Raw genomic sequence first — 26813 nt, forward strand, 5'->3', positions numbered from 1 at the left:
CTCCCTCTTATCCGGACACCTTTTAACTGGACATCGGTTTAACCGGACTACACTTGGTAGGAGTGACATCTCTTTATCCAGATAACTTTTATTAGCACATCGGTTTAACCGGACTAGATCGGCAGGAAGTGGGCGGTACTAAAACAACTGTTCTCGTGGGAAAGATTTGAGACCAGTGATTACGTATCTAAATACAATGCTCTCCTAATTTTAAGTCAAATACTGTATAGAGTATGCATTTAAACGGTCCGTTTTAACGAGATTTTGGGGACGTCGGTTTGGAAGACTGTTATCCGGACTGGCCTCGGTCCCGAGGGTCCGGATAAGAGGAAGTCTACTGTACAGTTAAAATAATAATATTTTTATAATAAGTATCAATGTCAAACTAGATTCTTTCTGGGTGTTTAATAATGGTAGTAAAACTTAATACTTGTCAGACTTAAAACTTTTTGTTAAGAGTTGGGATTTGACTGGAGTAAGATATAATATGAATCCTTCACTGACTAATGGTCCTTGCAGCCTTGGCAAGCGGAAAAGTGGCTCTACTTTATTAAATCAATTTGAATTTCAAATGTAAATGGTCAAAATATATGTTTGTGAAAATGAAATTTACATGATTATCCAGAAATATGTTGCAACCAAGTATTTAACAGCAGTAATAGTAAATTGACGCATTTACCAAATTAGTTTTTAGCAAATTTCTTATATAGGGAATAAGCTATTACCGTTGGTCTCATGGCAAGACCTAGACCCGGGACCAATTTACTTTTTTGTTTTGAGGTCCCCAGAGGCCAAAAACACCATCCGTTCAAATTCATACATATATATATTATATATTTATATATATGTGTCCGCGAACCAGCATAATCGGACTATGAGAACGGGGTTTTATGGGGTAAAAATAGATTTTTCCCATTTTTGACCCTAAAAACACAAAATATCACAATTTCTCTCCACACCATTCTGTAGAGCTTAATAAAAGAAATAATTTTGTATATTGAACGTTGTTGTATGCCGGTTATGGAGATAATTAAAAAAATTGTAAATTTAAAATTCCTACGTTATTTTTATGGAGAATAAATAAACTGTTGTAGTTTGCTTGTTTATGGATATATTTTAACCAAAGGCTGGGCGGGGGTATTTAACATTATATGAATCAGGCTGCTTGTTTCATGAAAACCGAGACCAGTACACGTAAAAAATCAAGGATTTCTTGTTACCTGAAATGTGTAGCCAAATAGTACGATTTTATGATGAGATAGAAATAAATAGCAATGGCGCCAGAATAATATAAGTCCACCATATTATTATTATTACAAAAAGGTCTCAAGGTTAGTTTTGTTCAAGGAGTGGCTTGAAAACTCTCAAAGACCGTCTGGGGACAAAATATTGTGTGTTCAGTTTATCATCTGTATCTTCTATGGCCTACCTGCACTATCCTTATTATTCTACAATTCAAAAATAAGTCCTCAGTAATAGTGGCAATACTGGTGGAACCTTTGCTTGACAAGAATTACACTTTCTGGGTGGAAATTTGCTACAACAGCCCGAAATGTTCGGCATTAACTAAAGAAAGGAAACAGTTGTGGTACACCTATGCTATACTCGTGTGTAACCTATCAGCAGATTCAGTGCATATACCAATAGGTATCTCTGCAACAATGTAAATAACCACCATGGAGCCAATTTGCTCAAAGATGTATACTCGTAAGTAAGTGTCAAGAGAAGTACAGTAGACCCCCTCTTAACCGACCTCGTATTAACCGATAATCGGATTATCCGCCTTCGAACGTAAAATAATGCAGTTTGTTTTAACCGACCTTGCTTTGAGAGCAGCTCGGTTTAACCGCCGCTTTCTAGGAATCTCGGCATTTCCGCTCCCACGCTGGGTGATGTGAACTGAACCATACGCTTATCTCCACAGGATATGACTAACAATAAGTTTATTTTGTGTTGATCACAAAAAATATAGCATAGCCTATTGTCAGTTTGTCAAAATCGTTCGTAGCTATATCTGTATTCGAGCACATCTGATCTGATTTGTTATCTGCGCGGCAAATTTATAACATCATAAAGTGCCTCACAATTTTGAGAACTGATTATCTTATCGCCGGAGTAAACAAACAACGCAACTTGTAAGGAAGGCAGGGATGGGGGGTTAACAATTCCAAGGTCAAGATAGTTTTTGTGCCTCGAGACACCAGTGAGAGGCTATAAATAAACGTCCTGTCTTGTAACAAAATGGTCGCTTGTATCTAATGTCAACAAAAGGTTCTGTACTGTATTACAATATATTTGGAAAGCATCAATTAATACATTGCAGTACTAAAGTTATTAAAATATGAATTTTATTTACTCTTGCCTAGTATTATAATATATTCCACTGAAAGTAGGCCTATTTGACTTAACCGTGTTTTGTGTTTATTTGTGACTTTTCTATCAATATGAAAAAGGAGATAAGAGTAGTTTATTTTATAAATAATGCTAGTATGACTTCAAAATAATGATTATATAATTCCAAATAAATAGCACTTCATTATGTTATGATTTTAGGGATTGCCCGTTTTATCCGACCTTTTGCGTTATCCGACCTAGGTCCGGTCCCATTAGGGTCGGTTAAGAGGGGGTCTACTGTAAAATAGTTTTGCCCTGAGCAAAACTTACCCCCTGCCTACATTTCAAAAACATACTTGAAAAATTACATACCTTGAAAAGGTAAGCTCCATACCAACTAATGGATCTTGGAAGAGCTGCAGTGAACTTTTTGAAAAATGGAGTATTATTCTTGGGCTTCAAATGGTAGACTTCTGGTTCGAGTATTTCTGCTCGCAAAGAGTTGTAGAACCTGGTAGACAATAATTAGATACAACGGCAAAACAGGAAAAATGGAAATGGAAAAATTTGCCCCCCCCCCCCAAATAATGGATATGAAAAAAATAGGTACCATAATATGAATTATTTATCATGAATCATGCGCAAAGTCTTCGCTATGGCAGACAGTGATAGTTTGTGCGAGTTCGGGTTGATTCAGTCCTACTCGAGCTACCGCCCGCCGCCCGACTATCTTAGCTTGCAGCAGTGACAGCTAGAAACCAGCATATCTACCGGCGACAGGGGAGGGGAGTAATGAAGAGTTCAGTAAGTTCAGTGGTACAAGCGTCTACAGCCTGACTGATCACTTATTGCAACAAAAAAAAAAAACTGGCCACTGAAAAAGAAGAATTAGTTTTCTTGATGACGTATGTGATCTGTCGTCTGTTTTGTTTCGCTCTCTCCCACTTCACTAGCTGTTTGATTAGCTTAGCTTTCTTTAAAACTATTGAATTTTATATTCATAGATAAAAATAAAATTTACATAAACCCTGTTAAATAAGTTTGGTACCTACCCATTTATTTTGTTCAGTGCTAATAGTTTCTTAAATTTTGAAAACAAATTGGATGTGTTTATTTAATTCCTTCCATAAATCAGACACTTTCAGGGCCTATTGGCTTAGGCAACATCAATCTCCGTCAGGAATCACAAATATGATTAAATTAGCTTATAATTTAAGATTTAAGTTGGTTCTGTTCTAGAATGGTGTGGTTTTAGTTAATTTTTTAGAATTGAGGTTATTGGTATTCCGTCTCTTTGTGCTATGATGTAGCAGACGCCAGGCTGCAGTCATCCATCAACAAGGAGGTTTTTCTTTTTCAGTAGCCACTTTTTTTTCGTTTGCAATAAGTGATCAGTCAGCCTGTAGACACTAGTGTTCAGTGGTAGCCATTGTTATTGTTTGTTATTTACATCTGTTCAACATATGTTGTACTGAAATGTTAACGTTTTGCAATTCGCACAAAAGAATACTTACAGTAGTTAAAACCTCTCTGAATATGATTATCACAATCGCGTATTTGACTCCTTAGCTTCGGATAAGTGTTTACAGATGGGATGACACGCTGTTAAATCTTGACCAATGTTTTTTGATTTAGTAATTGAGATATTTTCTTCATTTGGCTGGAATAGATAGTTTTATGATTTAATGGAACGATATGATGATACAGCGTGATCTTGGTAAAGTAAAAGTAACATTTAGCGCAAATTACGGCAGCAAAACTGAGACAAAGTATCATCGCGTGTCTACTTGAAATTACTTGACCTAAACTTAAATTCATCTCGGGCCCCCCCCCCCCAAAAAAAATATTCTATATCCACCACTGGTCTAATCATAGGTAATATCATAGATGAAGTAATATAAAGAGATAGGCAGCCATATGGAGTTTAGCGTGGGAGATTTTTAGCCTAGTAGTGTGCTGCTCCTAGCGGCAATTGCGAGCCCTAACAATCTGCGTTACCAACGGAAGCGCAAACAATGGCATTGTTTCCCATTGTACATGTCGAACGCAGCTTGCCGGTTGCCGGTTCATGGATTTTACTGTGTCTACTGCTCGATTTTTTAGCATCGCAGAGGCGCAGTGTGCGTGTTTGTGTTAAAAATGCACTTACTCCATTTATATTATTAAATACACATACCTTACTAGTGGATATTATGTGAATGAAGTATTATCGTATTCTTTTCATATTATAGGCCTACCTCTTTTAAACTGGTTTAGTATTCAATTATACATTTATTTAGCTGATATAAAAGGTTAACTATAGTATATATAATTTAATTGATTTACTGTACTGTTACACTGCAACATTCAATGATTTACTTAGTTGAAACTCAGTAGAAACGTTGCTCCTTCTTTTGTGATTGGTGTAATTCGAGCAATCGCGAATATTACAGGCTTTATTTTAAAACGAATAACAGTCATAATTTCCGATGACATTAAGAGAGTCGACTCAAAGATTATGGAAATACTCACGATATACATTATTTCTATTTCTTTTACTTGATGATGTTCTATTGCTTTCCTATGATTCCATAGTTTGAAAATCGGCTCTTTCAATGATTAGTCGAGAAATGCAGCACAGTGTTAATTCAGTTTTCTTTTTAGTATATTAAATTGTCGAAGCTTTCTCGGTTTTAGCGAATTTCCCTATAGGGAAGTAGCTATTACCGTAGGTCTCATGGTAAGACTTAGGCCCGGGACCGATTTACTTTTTCATTTTGATGTCCCCAGAGGCCAAAAACACCATTCGTTCAAATTTTTATATATGTATATATATATATATATATATATAGATTTATATATATATGTGTCCGTGAACAAGATAACTTGAGTAATTTTTATCCGATTTTGATGAAATTTGGTTTGAAGGTGTAAGGCGGGATAAACTTGAATGAGTTCGCGATCCAGCATGATCGGACCATGGGAACAGGGTTTTATGGGGGTGGTTTATGGGGTAAAAATTGGTTTTTCTCACTTTTGACCCTCAAAACACAAAATTTCCCAATTTTTCTCTAAACCTTCTTAAAGAGCTTAAAAAAACTAACAATTCAGTATATCAAAGTGTTTTTGTACGGTTATTGGTTACGGAAAAAACTACAAAAATTGTAAATTTAAAATTCCCATGTTATTCTTATGGAGAATATTGTAAAATGTTGTAGTTTGCTTGTTTATGGATATCTTTTGATCAAACTTGGCAAATATATTCATTTTCTACTAAGCAATAATTATTTTACTTAAAACACACACTTTATTAGTTTCCTTGTAGCAGCAAACCTAGGTACTCGTTAAACCTAATGTTATTTAAATAGATCGATTGAAAATTAATTCAGCCAAATGGAAATTCGCTTAGACGGCAGGTTTGCTGCAGGTATTTTCATTGTAATACATACGCCAACCCAAATTCAAATAGTAAAAATGCCATTTCAACCAAGTCAGTAAATGTTTGTAGCACACGTTTCATTAAATTGCAACTGAATTAACAGCAATTAGATTATCCAGCTGATGAAATGAAAATAATTCTTTATTGAGGCAAACTTAGGACCTCATGGTCCTTTCTTACAGTTCATCTCTAATTACAGTAACCAGCTGATCATAATGTAAAGAAATTTTTTTCATAAGGAGAACATGTTAATTTTAAAAGCCTCTGGGACAGAGCCCAAAAGCCTTTAAAAAGAATTTTAGGTCAGTTTTCAAATCTAAACACCAATACGTACATTTTGGTGTATATTGAAGGGTTAAATCTTTTTAAACAAAAAACCTTATTGTTAAAAAAAAATCATGTAGCTTATTAATAATACAGATTGGCAGTGTTCAAAATAAATAGTATGGGTCCTTTTGGAAAATTTGCATATTAAAAAACTTTAATTGAACAATTTAAACTAGAATTTAGAATTGTTTATAGCTATATTTATTTTGATTCTTTTATGATGTTCATTATGCTTTCAATTATCATAATGGCAAGGTGACATAATAATCTTTTAAAGTAATGCAAACAGGGGACCTACAATGATTTATTGTATTATTATTCACAGCTCTACATCGGAACATGATGATGGGGAGAAAGAGTAAAAACTCTTAATAATAAATGTTAATAAATGTTTAGGGTTGAACAGGGTTTAAATTAAATTAGGTTGTTAAATCTTCCTATTTAAATTTATCAAGATCGTGGGGTTGTCAAAACTTATTTACAATTCCGAGTAGGAAGCTGTTCTCAATATGCCATAACAACAACTTCTCACATTGTTTTATATTTTTAAAATTGTTATGTCCTAAATAACAAAATGCCCACTACAAACTAAATCAGCAGGCAGGGCGGTCAGGCACTGGCCCTACCTTTGGAGACAGCGGGGTTGGCGACAGCGGGGTTGGCGGCACCGGGGCTGTTCACAGAAGAGTGTTAATTTATGATGGGTTATAAAGTCTCGACTCTCACATTCGGGCTGAAATTTTGCGTGTTTAGGCTTAGCTTTTAGTATAGTGCGAAACCTCGAACATAGCGCGTCTCTTTCGACTCTATGTTTGAGATCTAAACTTTTCCTTGTTCATATGTACGCAGTTCGCATTCAATGTATGTAGTGGGTGTACGTGCGTGTATAAGAGACATTAGTTAATTAAACATTTTCGTTATTATGACCTAGTTACCAAGTTGTAGTTATTTGGACATCATGCCGGGTACTAAAAAGTGTGCATTTCTTTCGTGTTTATCAATTAAGACCAAAGATTCTTTTTTAAGGTTTTTTAAATTCCCAGTGAATAACCCTGATGTCTGTGACGAGTGGGTTATAAACTGTGCTAACGAACAGTTATTTGATTTACCATCTACTGCCCTCGCTTCTCGCGTTGTTTGTGAACGACATTTTGAATCGTCGTGTTTCAATAACTTGTCAAGGAGCAGTCGACTAAAAAAAAATGCTGTGCCGACATTGTTTTGTTCGGTTGAAACCCAAGAACCTCTCGATGTTTTCGAATCTTCGGGAATTCATCCACCATCACAGCCAGCACCACAAACAGCAGAACATCTAGCATTACAACCAGCACCACAACCAGCATTACAACCAGCACCACAACCAGCATCTGAGTGGCATCGACACCAAATGGAACTCTCAATGCAACCAGGTACCTCAGGATCATCACCTTCCATCCCCCCTGCACCAGCACCAGCATCTTTACAGTCACACACACCCCTCTCTCTACTTCTACCTACACCAACAACAGCGTCTCCAACCGTGAAGAGGGTTAAGATGACTCCTGTCTCAAACGTTAAATCAGGTAAACCTAAATACATGTCTCCCGATACCCCTAGAAAATTGAAACTGAAAAAGAGACTATTCAAGCACCAATTAACTGTCCGTAGAAAATCTGAACAGCTCAGGCGTGCTAAATCAAAGAAGATAACTAAAGAAAGAGCATTTGAATTAGCTTGCGAGTGCATAGACAGTGAGCCATTTAAAACACTCCTTAAAATGCAAATGCTTCATCCAAAAGGTACCCAATGGACAGAAAAAGAAAAACAGTTAGCTATAGAATTACATTATAGATCACCCGGTTTATATAACAATTTGATTTCAGACAAAAAATTCATATTGCCTAGTCGTAGGACTATTTCTAGTTGGCTCAGCGTGATTGACCTGTCACCTGGCATTTCCACTGATCTTATCACGAGATTAAAATTAAAGTCACAATCCATGAATGACCAAGAGCGACAAGTGGTTCTCATGTTTGATGAGATGACAGTTAAAAAACACTTGTCGTTCAACGAAAAACGTGATTTGGTAGAAGGATTCGAGGACTTGGGAAACCACGGTCGTTCACCACGAGTAGCAACACACGTGCTAATGTTTTTGGTTCGTGGAATCTACCACAAATGGAAGATGCCAGTTGCCTACTACTTGAGTGGTAGTGTGACCGAGGGAAGGATCCTATCTGAAATGGTGAAGGAGGTTGTAAAATCACTAACAAGTGTGGGACTTCGGGTGCGAGTGGTGGTGTGTGACCAAGGGAACAACAATGTCAAAGCGATGAACTGTCTCAATGTGAATAAAGACTCGCCTTTTTTCTTCAGTGATGGAAACAAGGTCTTTGTTGTTTATGACACCCCTCACCTAATCAAATGCGTTAGGAACAACCTACTTAGTAATGACATAATTTTTAAAGACGGCAGAGCATCATGGAAACACATCAAATCCCTTTATGAAATTGACGTGTCATCCAATAAAGCCCGAGCTCTTGTAAAATTAACAGCAAAACATATCTCACCTAACGCATTCGACAAAATGAAGGTGAAATTCGCCACACAAGTTTTCAGCCGCAGTGTGAAAGCTGCAATGAACACCGCCATCATGACCAAAGAGCTTCCAGCAGAAGCTTCAGAGACGGCAGATTTCATCTCCAACATTAACAATATATTTGACTGCCTTAATAGTAAGGTTTTGTTTGACAGCAACCCTTTAAAATGTGCAATTTCCAATAGAACAAGCCAAGGTCAGCTGGTGCAGGAAACTCTAAGAAGTGCGTTGACTTGGATAGCTCATTGCCACGTGGAAAAATCCAAGATAATAAAAGGGAAAGTCGTAAAAAAGCTTTCAAAACCACCGAGTTTCCACGGTTTCGAGCTAACTCTTGCAGCTGTTCTCCAGTTGTGGGAGTGTCTGAGCGAGGAGGGCGTCAGCTTCCTCATGACGAACAGACTCACACAAGACGCTCTCGAAAATGAATTTTCAATGTGTCGTCAAAAGGGGGGCTTTGACAGAAATCCATCAGCAATGAAATTTAGACAAAACCTACGCCATCGTGTTCAAATAGCTCTGATGAAACCTCCTTCTACAACCAACTGTGAGCAGGACGACGAGGAGCTAATAAGTTCGACCTCAGACGCTACTTTGACAGAAGAATGCGAGCCAGTGGTAGACACGGAGGACGAAGCTGATGACCCCACTGAAATACCCTCGAGCGATGAAGATCCTCTCCCCATCGACGCTGACGACGCAGAGGACTATGAAGATGAGGCTGAGCTGTTGACCGTCCCATCTTCGACACCTACTCTTCCGAGCACCCTCAGTCTGGAGTCATGTTCTGTCGAGTAAGTGTATAAAATAGGTAATATTCATTTTCAGAATTTATCAATACCCCACCCTTCAAATATGTCCTTCGTATTAAAACGGAATAAACTACCGCCAATAATAATTGACTATCTAATAGTAAATGCTATAACTGATACTATATAAGTTAAGTAGTTTTTAATCAATAACAAGCTTATAATTTTGTAGCAAAACTAAAACATGACTTTTTCAACAAATAAAAATACAGTGCGTATACAGTATGAATGCATATTACATCATCTGCAAAAGCTGTATTTTATATTTATATTTATATTATATTAGCTGAAGAATTTGATAATAAACAATCATCCTCAAAATATTCAGATTACATTGTTGAGTGTTGATACATTGTTAAAGGGTTTTCATCACTACGGTTGAACAGACACTTTTTCCCGTGTGAGGAACTATTTTTCTTCATGTTGATCGACTATTCGAACAAACTATGTTTCAATATATATATATATATTTTTATAGATAACCTTTCAAAACTACTTTTAAGTTATTTTCAATTTAATTTGCTTATGGAAGCAAGCAGGTGTTTATAGACCCACTTTCACTCGTGTTTTGAACGTTACTTTTCGCTACACTACAAAGACTAATTATTTTTTAAATTACAAAAAAAAAAACAGACATTGGATAATTATGTATTACAGTTAGGAACATTACGAAACACGTAGTATGTTTTATGTTATGACTTCAATTTAAAGTTAATATTTATATTGGTTGTACATTTTTGGTCGTTGCCAATTAAAACAGTTCAAAATCTTTGTTTGTTAACATCGAAAAAATAAAAAAAACCTTGTTATCACGACTTTCGCAAAGTAAACATTAATTTTCCGTAATAAACAATGTAATGATGGATTTTCACAGATGATGAACATGCAACAAAACAGGTAATTTCACACGAAAGTAAATTTCAAATAAGAAAAAGTATATTTCACATTGTTTCTCATTAATAAATTGTATTTTATTTATAAACTATAAAGTCACCTTTCATTTTGAGATTTGTAAACTGAGCATTATTTATTTGTTGTACAATACGTTTTTGGTAAGTTTTTGCTTATATTCTTACAGATACGTTGCGGGGTACATCGCAAAAGTCGTTGTAGACAAATACCATTGTAATAGCTGCAAGGAAGAATTAACTGTGGAAAACATTTTATCTGAACCCAATCAGCTTTTAATCCTCTACAAATCCTACGGCACAAAGGAGGGCATCTCACATCTCACTGCACCATCACCAACAATGGTTAAAATTACAGAAGTGATCCTGAACACATTTCAAACACATTTTCCCTCCCTTATGTACAAGAATAGTGTCAAAAGTGCTCTAGTGGACTTAGCTGTTACAGAAATAAGCAGAGTGGACAAACTATGGCTGCAACAAACTGACAATTGCTATGTTCATCGCCTTTTTCTAGTGAACTTTGTAATTCGCCTTAAAATTATGAAAACAATTTTATGGCAATCAAAAGAACTGAGGACTCCCAAATCCAGAACACCTAACTTCTCTCAATACAAGGAAAAACTTAAACTAGTTCAGAACTTGTAAATGCATTGCTACACTTGCACCTCTTCTACAATCATAATCTGTCTCCAGTGGCATTGAATATTAACCTTAACAAATTTTTTATTCTTCATAATACTTACCTGTAAATTTTCCTAGATGTTAATTTGTTCGTTTATGCCTATTACGTATTAATTCGACTTTTACCATTATATATTTTTTAACACCTTTTTACTGAAAATTATTGTATTATTGTAGTTTTTCTTTATTTTGATTGTTCTAGTAATTATTATTGTCTTCATAATTCCACGCATATTTATGTCGTATGCTTATTTTTATAAATGCAGATTTTTAATATGGTTAATTGTACATATTTAAAGTTTCCTATTTATGTCAAATTTTAAGAACTATTTTGGAAATTGTCGTAGCAATTCTTATGATCTTCATAAGAAATATTTATCCAGAAATATTTATTTATTTTATATGCTTATTTTTATTCATGTTAATCTGTTGTTGATAGTTAATTTTGGTAAATTAAAGTTACCTATTTATGTCATATATTAAAAAAAAACAACTTGGTAGATTTTTAACAAATATAAATTGTACTATTAAATGTGATATACTGTAGCTAATGAAAGATTGAACACTTTTAGGGCTACGATTTAAATGTATGCTGTTAACGTAACCTTTTACATGTATATCGATAGTTTTATTTATTTTATTTGTGATGATGTTGCTACGCCATTAACCTTTTTAATTTGATGTTCATTTTATTTTTCATCATTCATAAGTTTGACCATTTCCTTTATTTACAACTCAACATTGTGCCTGCCATTATGCATCTTAGGGTAAGAACAGTACAAGTGGGTCGCGGTGGAGGTGGAGGTCGCGGTCGACATCCATGTAAATCAAACACATTGTAGTTAACCAGGCCTAGCATAACAGTTAAGTCGCGGTGGAGGTGCATCGCGATGCCATCCAGGAGGTCTACAGCGATGCTTTTAAAAATCAAACTCATTTGATTTACATCGATGCTTACCGCGCGGTTCAGCTGGCTGCTTCGCTGTGATTGGTTCGTTCAAGGTCGAGGCTCCCCCGACCCCCGCCACAGACTCGACCTGTCACTTTCAGTCACTGCTCTGTGTTGTGGAAATGAAGGAAGAACTTATTGCCGCCGTTCACAGTGTTCCTGTTCTGTGGGATAAGTTCCACAAACAACACCATAACCGGCATGTCCTGGAGAGGGAGTGGAAGAGGATAGCCTCTGAACTTGGAACAACAGGTAACCACAAACCTGTTATTACTTTGCAATTCTCTGTAAACTTAATTGTTATACTTCATTTAATTTTCAATTCTCCATCGTGTTATAGTAATTAACTGCAACACAAAATACATGTCAATACGAGGTATGAAGTAAGTGTAACTCTTAGATTACGATTTTAAAATAGTTTTAATTTACATTCATCTGCGTTTTGTTCATATGGAACATGTAGTTAACAAAGTTGAACCTCTAACTATTTTATAAGATATTAATCAAATGTATAAAATGTACGTATACAACGTTAGTACATAATTCCCTTTCCTGTAATGGTAATCGCAAGTTATAGAATGACGCTCTAAGGTACATATAAAGTCTACATTTTCAAAGGGTTTGCAACAAAGTAATCAACAAACTTTCTTCTAACTATCTTAGCTTGTTTTGATGCAGTGTTTCGTGATCTACCAACAGCATGTAAGTTGCATCTGGCAGGGATCGGTGGAAGATCTTCTAAATCACCGCAAAACCCTTCTTTATCAATAACCAAGTTGTGCAACAGACAGACACATTTGATAATCGCATCAGCAGTTGTAGGGTACGTTTCAATGCAACCACTCAGAATACGCCATTTAGCAAATAATATTCCAAAAGCACATTCAACAGTTTTTCTGGCCCTCGATAGTCTTTTGTTGAATATCTCTTGAGGGACGCCCAGTTTATCTTTTGGAAAAGGTCTCATAAGGTTCTCCCGCAGGGGGTATGCTTCATCTGCGATTAACACATGTGGAACTTTGGTGTTGGTGGAAGGTAGATTTGTATCTTCTGGTATGGCCAACTGATTGCTTTCCAACAAACGGCCCACATCAGAAGCAGCGAAAGTTCCTCCATCGCTTTGTTTACCATATCCTCCAACATCAATAAACACAAACTTGTAATGGTCATCAGCGACCGCTTGCAAAACAATTGAAAAGAAATGTCTATAATTATAATACATTGATCCAGAATGGGTGGGGCACTTTATTCGGCAGTGTTTGCCATCAATAGCTCCTATGCAGTTCGGGAAATTCCACACTTCATTGTAACGTCCGGCTATACGTTGATAATCGGAAGTGGTTGGTGTGGGCATGTGAAGAGGTTGTAAAACTGTCCACAAACCCTTGGTAACTGTTTTTACGATACTAGCAACAGTTGAAGCTCCCATACGAAAGGAAAATGCTAGCGTCTTGAAACTGCACCCTGTAGCCAGATACCTGTAAAAGGAATATATATTAAGTAAATACATGCTATGAAATACCAGCAAATTATTTATAAACAATCACCCCTAACTAGAAAGTATTTCCTGTTTGGTAGTTCAGTATTTGTAATATTTATATTACTACATGAATGTTACATTGTTTGTTAGATTCTACAAACTTCCATTCATAAATACACAAAAACGCACACGCACACGCACACACACCCACCCACACACACACACACAGACACACAAATACATACATTATTAACATTATTTTAATTTTTTTTTACAGATCAAAATGTTAGACAAATTTGGAAGAATCTCCGTCAAGAATTCGGAAAACAGCTGAAGAAGACGCTGAAGTCAGGCTCAGCAGCTCCTGACGAACCTATTTCAACTTGGCCGTATTTTGAGTCAATGCTTTTTTTGACCGACCAATTTTTACCAAGGAAATCAAGTGGCAACCTTACTTCTACATTAGAACCAAGTTCTTTGGAAGAAAATGAAGAACAAATGGTTTATAATGAGGATAATCGAGACATACCAGATGCTGAACAAACTGTAACGGAGAGTCAGCCGGGAACTTCTGCTGCAAACGATGGTCCACAACACAACAATGAGGAGATTGGAAAAGGTAGTAAACAGACAAATTCTGTTGTTACAAAAACAGGTTACATAAAAAGAATTACTCCACAGGCGGTTATTGGACAACAGCTGCTGGATGTTGAAAGGGAAAAATTAAAAATTAAACAAAATAAAGTATCGGAAAATCCCAATGACGAAGACATTGGATTTTTTAATTCCCTTCTTCCACATGTCAGACAACTAACTCCTAGGGACAAGCTGCGCTTCAGAATGCAGGTACAAAACATACTATTTGATATGGCCTATCCCCAACAGTCTACATCTTCATTTACGACTCCGTCGCCAGTTTACGCTACCAGTTCAAGCGAATCTCGTAACTCACAAGCCTACTACAGTGATTTTTTTGATACTCAACAGGCTGAAAACGAGTGTGTTCAACACAGCTCTGCAAAGAGTTACACTCCTTTGTAACGTGTTTTGAAAAAGACTCTATTCTGAAAAATAATTTGTAAACTACTTAAATTTCTCGAGGAGTCATTGTTCAGTGAATTAAATGTGTTTCAAACAACTTTATGAAATGTAGTCTTTGTTTAAATAAACCCATAATTTACAACTCTGCTTGTATACTTTACCTTTTATCTTCTTATTGTTATAAACAATACACCTATGATAGCCTATGTTAGTATTCATCCCTGGGTCTATTAGTTGTTATTATACTCATTCTAATCTTACCTGATAGTTACAACTAGCTTCTCCTCGGCGAGAATCGGTGTCACGTGAAAGGTGTGGTGAGAAATGCAGTGGTCCAACTGAGGAGTAAGTAATTCCAGTATATAAGAAAAAGTTTCTGGGGTCATCCTCATGTACGAACGAAATCGATCGGGGTCGTTTTTGAGTTCACTGAAAAGGTGGTGGTATTCTCCTAAACTGTTTCTTCTTCTATTTATTGGGTGGACTGAAAACCGCTTGTTAGGTAGATTTCCAATCATCCACCACTTGGTTGCCGCTGACATTTCATCACTATCCGAACTTGAATCAAACAACATTGCACCAAATATAGGATTATTTATCTATACTTATTTAATACGCAAGCAGGTTTTTTGTGACAATTACTCCTCCGAAACTACTAAACCGATTGTCATGTTTTTGGTGTCATTAGAAAGAGCATAACGTGTAGTTGTGCAGGAAACTTTCTTTTTAGGCAAATAATTAGAGAGTGAGGCCCTAGGGCCCTTTTAATTTTCGTATTTCTCCATAAGATTAACATGGGAAACAAAAATGGTTATGAAACTCCAGCTGTTGTCAGAAATTAAAAGTGAGAAGAAGAACATATGTTAATTGTAAACAGTCTACAAGATTGCTAATTTAACAGTTTGCTACAAACATTTACTGACTTGGTTTAAATAAAATAGTCTACTTTTTCATTTGGGTTGGCGTAAATATTACAATGGAAAAAAGCGAGAGAGCCTGGATAAATTGATATACTAAAAAGAAAACTGAATTAACACTGTGCTGCATTTCGTAGTAATCATTGAAAGAGCCGATTTGCAAACTTTGGAAACAGAGAAAAGTCATAGAACACCACCAAGGAAAAGAAATAGAAAATTTTTTTAGAATTTATAATCGTTATTATGGACAACCTAATGCGGCTATGAATAAGGCTATTTGTAGAAAACACTAAAAAACAAGATCAGCTTTGGAAAAATGATAAGATATTTACAAGAAATGTTGATTATATCTATCTGTTAAGTACATCTTGAGTATTTCCATAATCTTTGAGTCGAATCTTTTAAAGTCATCAGAAATTATGGATGTTATTCGTTTTAAAATAACGCCTGTAATACTTAGCTATTGCTCGAATTCGAGCAACAGGGACACTAGTGCATTTTAAATACACAATCGAAATCCATAGCATTGCGATAAAATTGTGTTATTGTCACCGTATAGCAACTATTTATTTTTATTTTTGCTGATTCCTCAAATTATTTCTTCACATAACCTTAAAGTTTTAGTTGTGTTGACTATCAGTGTGCATTATTATAGTGGTGAATAGTGGTAATAGGGTATAGTGTGGTGAAAAATAGCGTTCGTACCACGGACCGAAATGGTTTTGCAGCTCTCGATCGATTTAAGTTCTCGACTTCGTCTCGAACTTAAAAACTATCTCGAGCCGGCAAAGCCTCATTTTTGGCCCTAGGTACGAAATATACTATTACACAACTATGTGGTAGGATTATTGAATCTTAAACTTTATGATAGATTATTTATTCTAAATCTATTTCAATGATAATGAAACTGATTTTTCTTGCCGTTGCGAAGCACGGGTACAGCAGCTAGTTTTGATAAACGCACTAAACACATCACTCTCCAATGGTCTGAGCTGCACTGACAGCGCGGGTGACCTTCGCGCTGTGTGCAGTCGACATCGACCGCGACTTAACTAGTGGCATCCACCGCGACCTACCCCTCCACCGCGACCCACTTGTACTGTTCTTACCCTTACATGCGTTATTATTTTTTACTTGTAATTATTCTTGTTTAGACTTTGTACATTTTAAATATAAATATGTTATGTATTTAGATTTAGTCAAGAATGTGTATAGGTATTATTATATATACGCATATTAAAAATAGGGTTTTTTTTGGTTATTTTTGAGGGAATATAATAACGTAAATATAGCTTTCTGTTTAAATATTCGTTATTGGTTGTTCGTCTCTTAGACCGATAGTGCCTATCTCTAAGAGAACTTCTCCATAAAAGAAGTACCCTGTTTCTGGTGGAAACTTTGACGCAGTAACAGGGCTTTGTGACTAATGTCCACCGGCACTAATCTATTTTTATCGTCAATCTTAAAGCAATCTATTTCAACTTGTCGTACGGTGTTAAAATGTTTTCTATTCATTTGTATGCAAACATTTATACGGATACCTTCAGTATGATACAATTTGTATCAATATTATTATTTGTTCAGTTCAACAATATTTGTAATAATACTAATAAACAAAATTACAGTCTAAGTGACATTGACAGTAGATTTCAAAACAATAGAATCATATTGTTTATCAAGATTGTTTATAGTTTTTTTATTTCTTTTTAGTAGGTATAAATAATATTGTAAGTAAATTGTTTAGGATAGTCAGTTTCCTTATTTAGTTCAGTATTTCAAAAAAATTATAGTCCAACGTTTGTTCTGCCAGGGCCACTTGTCGGCTTTACACGGGTACCGATGTCATAAACATCGTCCTTCTGCGAAAGGACGGACCCTCCCTTGCCAGTTCTTAGAATGTTTGTAATCCCCAATCCAGGGCAAGGGATGTGTCCTTTGTGATTGTATCGACGAGCATCACATTGTACAGTTCGCAAAGCTCTATAGGACGTGAGAGACTAATCCTTCCACGTATATTATAAGTCATTAGTTTTCATTCTCATTTAAAACAACCGCAATAGTTTCTTTATTGCAATCCATTCATCACAATTTCATTTATACAGTCAAATAATAACATTTATAAAATTTAATGCGTAATAAAGTAACAGTTTATTTCAAATGTTAGTTTTATTATACCAAAACATAAGCGCACGATTACGGTCTACGAGCCGAGCGCATTGTTGCTGTAGACGTCAACAACGTACTGTGTATTGCAGAACTGCATTACCGACGCGAAGACTACGCTAGCGCACTCTGAACTCGGGCCGCCCAACTAACTCGGGCAGCCCGAATAAATATACCATGCAGTTTAGGCCGCCCCTGCTCTTCTCTGGTGTTTATTTATTCTATGGTAATATGAACCTATTAATACATTGATACTCTATTTGAGATCCTTGAAGAGTTGCTCGGCACTCGTGGTAAAAATAGTTATTTGTAAGTAAGACAGTAAGAATAGTGAAATAAGCTCCATAAGGTTACTGTACTTCTGTTCCAAATGAAAATAGGTTCAAACAGCACAAATAAAACAGCAGACTAATGCTTAAATATAAAAAAAATTATAGCAGTAGGCAGTAACATATACTTTTATCAGTAACAAAAATGAATTTAAGAATTACATTCTGTGATTTGATGTATTTTGAAACGCACATGCCAGTGAAATAATCTCACGACTTTTTATGAATTTGAACGGATGGTGTTTTTGGCCTCTAAGAGACCTCAAAACAAAAAAGTAAATCCGTCCCGGGTCCAGGTCTTACCATGAGTACTACGGTAATAGCTTATTTCCTATATGGGAAATTCGCTAAAAACAACCAGCATGTAATCTATGAAACTGTAATTTTTTTTTACAATAAGTAAAACTTTTGGAATTCTGAGTAGGCCTATAGCTGACTAAAATGAGTTCTAATCAGTTAAGGATTTTCTAATACCACCGAGTGTTAAAACAGTACAGGAATTACTCATTTCTCATTTATAAACTTAAAAATAAAGTGCTGTGATTCATCTCACCTTAGAGATGATATGATCAGATTTGCTGATTTGATGACTTGCGAGTTGAACTCTGATTTCGGATGGTTAGCAAACACCAAAAAAGGATTGTAGTTGATAGGAAGTGGAGTTCGATCTGTCAAGTACATGTCAAACCAAGGTTTGGTGATATAGCTTGTATGCTTATTAGCCTTGTCCTCTGCAATAAGGGTTTTCTGACATTGAATGCCATCACTTTTTACAAACTTTTCCACGTATGATTTAGTTTTACTGTATTGCTCATCAGAAAGCAGAGGCTGCTGAGATCTGAGGTATCTTTCACCTGTCTTCTCTAGCTCAGGAATAGGAAGACGAGGTAGGGAGTTTTGAAAGTGGAATGTAGGAATCAGGCTCTTTTTGAAATGCTGGTAGTCTTCACCTAAGGATGGGTCTGAAACAGAAACACTGCTCAAATTAGTTAGGTAGTTAATTACGATTACAAAATTTGATGTAATGAAAAAATTAGGTGACACTTACTTCTCATCCATGAAGGTAAGTATAGAAATCAACAAAGGCTACAAGCTTAATTAAATGTCCATAAAGTGCAAACCAGGGAGGAGTTGGTGCTTAATTTTGGTTCTCAATATATCAAAAGTACTTGAATGCTGTATTCTTAAACATTACAGCCTATTTCATAGAGTTTCGTAGTGATCTTCCAACACATCCACAATAGTATTACAGTATGCCTACAATTGATCTTTGTAAACTACATACCAGCAACCATTTGATTGAATTCGTCAAAGTAAAATATTATCCATATTTATTTATTTTTTTTTTTGGGAGAGGTGGGAAAATGCATTTATGCACACAGGTGGCTAGCCTATAGTGTGGGACTCCAACGGGTTTAAACCCAGAGACTACCCACTAAAAAGCTCCTCTACTCTTCGGACACTAGCCTGGGAACACTTGTCGCACTTCATCAGAACTAGGCCGAGTTTGCCAACGCCCGAAGGGCTTACTCAGTGTCTAGCCGTTCATTTCTCTTACACGATCTATACTGTGATCCGATCTAGATCGTTCTTTTTAGATTGAAGGATAATCTGACCAAAGTGAGACCAGCAGTCCCAGTTGTCCTCACCCTCCAACAATATCCGATTTAATTATAAAATAATTACCAATAATCATTGTCCTACCATTCCAACATACTGGCATGCCATACAGTTATAAAACATTATGTGCACCAGCAAAAGTAAAACAACTAACTAATAATTAAATACATATAAACTATAGGAGACTAGTTTAAGGGATCCGTTCCTTGGGAAAAGTTTCTTCTTTGTGAAACTAAATCTTTTCAATGTGGAGCATTGAAAGGCAAGGTAAAGAAGATAGGGGTTGTTTTAAATAGGTTGGGAGAGGTTTCCTAAAACACCCTCAGGGTGTACCTCATAAGGCATCAGTTAGCGGATATTCCCTTTCTAAAATAATTATGTAAGTGGCAAGATCTGAGGTGCTAGAGGCAATACATGATAGATTGTTATTCTACTTAGTTCTGATGGTTGATATGATCAGCTAAATCAACAAATGGCTCAATATTATTGGCTCATTTTAAATACTAGAGCTCATTTGATTGCACAGGCCCTGCCTATGTAGACTTTTTCCTTTGTTATAGAATGTATTTTTTTGCACTTTTTTTGCTTTATTTCTACAGAATATAATTTTTGTTTTGTTATCTAGTTAGTAATGCTTGCTGTATTATATTTAAGTAAAAAAAAAATACAATGTAATTATATGTATATAATTTATGGGAAATAAAATATTATTTCATTTCATTTGATTTCATCATAGTAAAAGGAGCTACCATACTTATATACTAAAAATGAACATGAAAAATTTATTAAAATACTAAGAGGCAGCCATTCATTCAAAATTACTCAGGTTTAAAATAGGCAAACTTAACTATCTTAAACTATGAATGACAGTGTGTCTAATTTAATTTAAATTTAAGTTAAAAACAAGAAAACTTAATAAATATAAACATTGGTTCCACACTCAAATTATATTTAGTACTTACCTCTTACATCTTGAAATAAGTAATCTAACTTCTCCCTTCCTTGCATGTATAGGAGTAAACTGAAATAGAATACCACATATTATTGGTAACATTTTTGAATGAATGATTTTGTAGACTTTTTGTCCTGATGTTTTCAATAACACTTAAGGAAACCAGTCAAAGGTCTTAATAAAAAAAAACAAAAAAACAAAAAAACTACAGTATAATCTAAAAAAATCAAAATAAAAACTAAATAGGCCTACAGTACAAATAAATATCTGAACAGGAATCAAAGTGATTGGAATTCTCTTTCAGCTAAATTGAATTCACATTGGCTTTATTACTGGCAATTTTAATACAATATCATTTTGTGTTCAGTGAAGCTGCAGATTCTACGAGCTTGATGTTAAACAAATTTTCAACTGTACCATATGTGGATTAGGTACGTAGTGACATTAATAGCAGGAACAATATTGAGAAATAATTCCATCAGCATTAAAAGTGTAACTTGGTACAGTAAAACCTTACTAACTCGACAATTTTTGGACCCAAAGTTTGTTGAGATATCCTAACATTGATTTACAGTAGACTCCCTCTTATCCAGACACCTTTTAACCGGACATCGGTTTAATCGGAATACACTCGGCGGAAATGACATCTCTTTAACTGGACAATTTTTATCAGCACATCGGTTTAACTGGACTAGATCGGCAGGAAGTGGGCGGTACTGAATCAACCGTTCTCGTGGGAAAGATTTGAGACCAGTGATCACGTGTCTAAATACAATGTTCTCCTAAATTTAAGTCAAATACGCATTAAAAACCATCAGTTTTTACGAGTTTTTGGGGACATCCGTTTTACCGGATAACCCGTTATCCGAACTGGCCTCGGTCCCGAGAAGTCCGGATAAGAGGGAGTCTACTGTAATGGGTTTTAATAAATGAAATACATAACAGACTAATTTTTCATATAGGGGATTAAGCTATTACCGCAGGTCTCATGGTAAGACATAGACCCGGGACCGGGACCGATTAACTTTTTCGTTTTGAGGTCCCCAGAGACCAAAACCAACATTTTGAACCTAAAAACATGAAATTTCAATATTACCCTCCAATCCATTTTGTAGAGCTTAAAAAAAGAATATAATTTTGTAAATTGAAGCGTTGTTGTATGCCCAACGGTTACGAAGAAATTGTAAATTTAAAAATCCCATGTTATTCTGATGGAGGATAAATAAACTGTTGTAGTTTGCTTGTTTATGTTTATCGACATTGCAATAAAAAAAACACATCTAAATATCTTCCGTGTAGAAGCAAACCTAGGTACTCACTAAAATTAATGTTAATTAAATAGGAAATAAATCTGACAATTTTTAGGGAATATTTTAGTAGAAATCCAGCCTGGTAAATAGAAATTCGCTTAGTTTGCAGGTTTGTTCCGGCGAAACAAAAAGTGAGTTTTTTTTTTTTTTTTTTTTTGTATATATATATACAAATTGTGGATATTTATAGGGATGCACTGTTGATGCGATGCTCCCTGGTGTGGATCAATGTCCGCACTAGTGGGTACTACGACTATCCGCAGTACTATCCTTAATAATTAGACCAATTCTTTAATTACGAGGAAAAAATATGGTTCGGATTCCACAATAAACTGTAGGTCCCTTAGTTGCCATTAGATGTATGGGCTATTAATTAACAGCTGTGTCTAAGGAACATGTCGGCCTTAGTCACTAACAAGACTACAAGATCGCGCCACTCATCCTTCACTCATATTTGGGTTTAAATACGCACATAGTGGCGTCCCCATCTTAAATAATTGATAAAAAACATTTATTACATACGTAAGTATTTCTACATATTGTTTAAAAAAACAATCTTCAAAGAAATGTAAAAATATTCAACAATTAAATAAACTATATGTTGTGAAAAATTTGCTTTTTTTGTGAGCGTCCTGTCATTTTTTAACTGTTGAGTTATCCACCGTCTACTTATTGAGGTTTTACTGCGCCTACAGTACTAAAGTTCCTTGGGTTTTTTTTAAATATGGTTTGTTTATTACTGGAAATCACAACACCAATATAAGCTAAAAGCCAGAGCATTGTTGCTCTGAGGCACTTTTGGTCATATTTACGGTTTGCTTGAGGATTACTTTTACATTTTCTGAAACAAATTCTTCACTGGTAGGGTGAGTCGTTAGAATTGATTTATAGAACCTTTTAAAAACTCACTTTCTCAGTAATCACAGGACAACAAATACACTGACACACATAAAGCATTACACAGTTTTAAAAGATTTCATGATTTTGACCATAAATATTATTAGGCCTAATAATATTTATGATATTATTACTATTATAATACTGTACCTCAAAAAGATAGACACTAATTCAATAAAAAAATTATGCAGACCTTACTTTACCTTCTTTGCACGATTTAAATTACTGATGTGATGAAGTTTTCTATATTCTCCACTTGTGCTTATCGCTACTCCCATTCTCTACAAACAGAAATAATCCTGATTAACTGAAGATGTTTTGTGTTTGGATGGATAGTTTTGATAAATTGATTAGGTACCAATAGTTAAATAACTGGTAATTCTGAGCAATTACTTGGTCAACCCCAATTTTTTTCATACTTTACCACGGTCATCAGGATGTTCTTAGAAAACAAGAAACATATAATTTAAGCCCCGCAAGGTTAAGTTAGGTTAGGTTAGGTTAGGTTAAGTTAGGTTATGAATTAACCTAACCTTACCTAACCTAACCTAACCAAACATAACGGTACTGTCGCAACTGGCTTTAGAGATGTATGTGCAACTAAAAAAAACATAATTCAGCCCGGGAAAGTTAATATAGATTATATACAAATAGAAATTACTTCAGTAATCGCCGGGTTCTTTGTCCTCATCCGACATCCGAGTCTCCTGGCCAACTGGCCTTCCGCGCGTCTCCTGCAAGCCACTGTTATCGCTTGGAATTTGAAAGTTCTTATCACTCTGCAACCTGTACGATGGCCTTGCGGGGCTTAAATTATATGTTTCTTGTTTTATAAGAACATCCTGATGACCGTAGTAAAGTATGAAAAAAATTGGGGTTGACCAAGTAATTGCTCAGAATTACCAAATAGCTTAGTTCCGTTCTTATTTAAAAAAAAAAAAAAAAAAAAAAAAAGGCAGGCCCATTATGTTCGTTTGGCACATTATAAACACTGCTAGAAAACGTGCACTTGGATTAACAATATTTTTGTGAGAGCCACGACCTCGGTCTTGCTGATCACCAGAGACAGGCTATGTGAGTTCTCATCAAATCCTGAACTCCTAGACCAAGCTTGAGTTTTGCCTGCACCATTGTTCTTGTTGCAATTTTGGCCGCTACTTAATCAGCATAATAACTAACAAAGAGAAAGTCCTATGTAGAGTAGCTGAGTGGTTATAGTGCTCACCTAACAATCAAACTAGGTAGCCGGTCCAATCCCGAGAAAAGTCAGTAACTTTTTGATGGTTCGAAACCGGACCAAGCTGTTCCTGATCATTGGGCTTTAAATAAATGATTCCGACTGATGAACCAGCTGATCTTAATCAGTAACAAAGCTACACAGATCATCTCACACCATTCTACACTCATCCTACACTCATATTTGGGTTAAAATACGTAGGCTACCCAGGGACGCCACATCTCAAAAAATTGATAATTTAATTGATACGTTGATCCTCTGCAAGCTGACATAGGAAATATCTAGAGAATTGAAGTGAATTTAATAATCATTAGTGAGAGTTTGAGGGTATTTAGGTTCCAGAATTGAATTTAATCATCATAAAAGAATCAAAGAGGCCACGTTCCAGAATTGACCCGAAGGAGCCTCAGAAGTGATGGGAACATGCTGCTGACCTTCAGTGGTGTCGGACAATAGACAACAGTCTGTTAAATATGCCTCAATCATAATCAGGAGGTAGAAAGGAATGTAGAACATATGATCTAGTGCCCACAGCAAATCCCTCCACCTGGTGGTGTTGAAAGTGTTTTTTGTATCAAGCGTTACAAGGAGGACTACATGGCAGGACTAGTGGTTGTGATCCTCTGTTCTCCGCTAAATTTATTTTTAGTCAGAAAGAAAGGAAAATAAGATGAACGTAAGTTAGGAAGAGCCTGAAAGAAACGAGCATCGCCTTCACTACCTCTTGAATGGTATCTAGGGTCGAATAATCTTAAGCCCAAAAGCAGCGGGGACAGGTCACCTACAGAGACAATCACCTCAGTCAGTCGCCGCTTTAGTAAATGAGCCTGGGGGGCCCGGGCGCAGGGGCAGAAGAAGTTTTAGATTTGCTGGGAGTACAAGGAAGTGAATAATTACCCCACAAAGAAGGAGAGAGGGGGCGCAAATGTCTTTTGGACCCACAGTGCATCACATGCTTCAAACCGCAGGGTTGGCCTCAGTCAGTTTTGTAAGAGGAGTTTCTCCAAAATTCCGACCACTGCATCAAGCATGCACAAGGGATGATAGAAAGAAGGAATCCTAAGTGTACACTTTCCCACGCAATTCACTTTTGGATGATGAATACTTGTAGAGACTTAATATATCGTAGGCAAATGTTAGAAATATGTCTAAGTAAGTTAACATCAAACGCAATTTTAATTCCAAAAAGAGCACATTATAGGAAAATATTACTACTGATACGTAATAGCCCGTGCTTTAATCCATTGGCCTTGTATCACGGAACAGTTCCGTAATGGTTGTATTGGGCTCGAATTTCGTATCCCGGAACAGTTCCGTATTGAGTACCTGTATAATGCCAATGAAATAGATTATCTTGGTTATAGTAGACCCCCTCTTGACAGACCTCGCATTAACTTAAAAGATAATCTGATTATACGCCCTCGCTCGTAAAATATTAGGCTACAGTTTGTTTTAACCGACCTTGATTTAGAGTCCTAGGTATTTCTGTTTAACCATCACATAGGTACGGTAGTAGGAAACTCAGCATATCCGCTCCCACGCTCAGCGATGGGAACAATACGCTTAATTCTGGAGAATTTTACTGTATAAATAAACATGGTTGATTGTATCTTTAATTTCAATAATAAGTTCTGTGCTGTAACTTAGGCTATTACAATAGATATGGAAAGCATAAATTAATATTACTTAAAGGTACTAAATGAAGAATTTGTACTGACTCTGCCTACAATAATAATTTATTCCACTGAAAGTATTTTACTTTAAAACCTTGTTTTAGGTTTGTTTGTGTCTTCTTTCATCGTCAATAACATACTTAAGAATTAAAAGAGATAAGTGTATGCCTATGCCTAGTTTATTTGGTAAATATTGCACACACAACTTCAGAATAGTGATTATATAATTCCAAGTGAATAGCACTTCATTTTTTTGGAGATTGCGCGTTTAAACCGACCTTTTGACTCATCCGACCTAGGTCCAGTCCCGTTAGGGTCGGTTAAGTCGGATGGGGTCATGGGGTCAACAGTAGGCCTACTAACCAAACATAGGTAGGTAGGCCTATAGGGTGATGGGCTGAACTTGTGTTGAAATAATAGTCTAAATAGTTTAAATCAAGTAGGCCTATAACCTAACTCTCGGAGCAAATAGCTGGTAAGTTTACCTATGAAGTACCGGTATAGCAAATAAGTTTGCCTCAAGTTAAAAGTTCAAATAATAATACTTGGAAATCGTGATGGTCAAAATTCATGTTTATTCATGTTTATTTTATTTGACCAGTTATGCTGATAATTTTGAAACAAATTGCCTCCAAGTAAACCTAACTTACAACTTACCTAGTTTTAATTCAACTAGAAACAATGCAATTATATTAAATCCAATAAGTTACAGCAAAAATATTAACTTAAACACGACTCGGACAAAGAATTTAAAGACAAATCTGATGGATTTGACAAGTCATAATGAATGACAGAATAATAGAAGTGACAGCTCAAGAAAGTTAGGCTAACCAATACCATATAAACAAACAGTTTTTAGCCGCAGGTGTATCTTAATATCGTTTGTCTCAGCAAATCTTTTGAACATGCAGCTTCGTAGTCTGATAAATTTATGTCGTTTACAAAGATTTTGTTCCAGCTTTTGTTTTTTCGAACACAAACTTATCTGGAGTAGATATAAAACAACTATAATTCTTTAAGTTAATAATATATTTATGTTTAAATAATGTTTATTTTTTGTGGTGTTGGCATAGTTAAAATATAATCCCAAGAATTTATTATTTATTTAGAATGGTAGAATACTTTTTGTCTTTTATGAGAACTTATAGTTCCAACTAAAGAATTTTTAAATTCCTTAAAACAGTGGA

The 26813-nt window shown here is 35.7% G+C and overlaps 1 protein-coding gene across 1 annotated transcript in view; it reads right to left on the reverse strand.

The window, feature by feature from the left end:
* LOC128998173 (carnitine O-palmitoyltransferase 2, mitochondrial) overlaps positions 1–26445 on the reverse strand; it is a 57736-nt gene extending 31291 nt beyond the window's left edge. The window contains exons 1-5 of the mRNA XM_054424186.1: positions 26284–26445; positions 22920–22997; positions 20520–20578; positions 18491–18913; positions 2707–2845 (exon numbers count right to left, since the gene is read on the reverse strand). Of these exons, the coding sequence (XP_054280161.1) occupies positions 2707–2845; positions 18491–18913; positions 20520–20578; positions 22920–22994 (696 nt within the window). The 5' untranslated portion in view covers positions 22995–22997; positions 26284–26445. The remainder of the gene's footprint in view (positions 1–2706; positions 2846–18490; positions 18914–20519; positions 20579–22919; positions 22998–26283) is intronic.
* Between the last annotated feature and the right edge of the window lie 368 nt (positions 26446–26813).

Source organism: Macrosteles quadrilineatus, unplaced genomic scaffold (genome assembly GCF_028750875.1).
Source record: "Macrosteles quadrilineatus isolate MER2022 unplaced genomic scaffold, UCM_ALF_1.0 Scaffold_7__1_contigs__length_78375512, whole genome shotgun sequence".
Classification (NCBI taxonomy): domain Eukaryota; kingdom Metazoa; phylum Arthropoda; class Insecta; order Hemiptera; family Cicadellidae; genus Macrosteles; species Macrosteles quadrilineatus.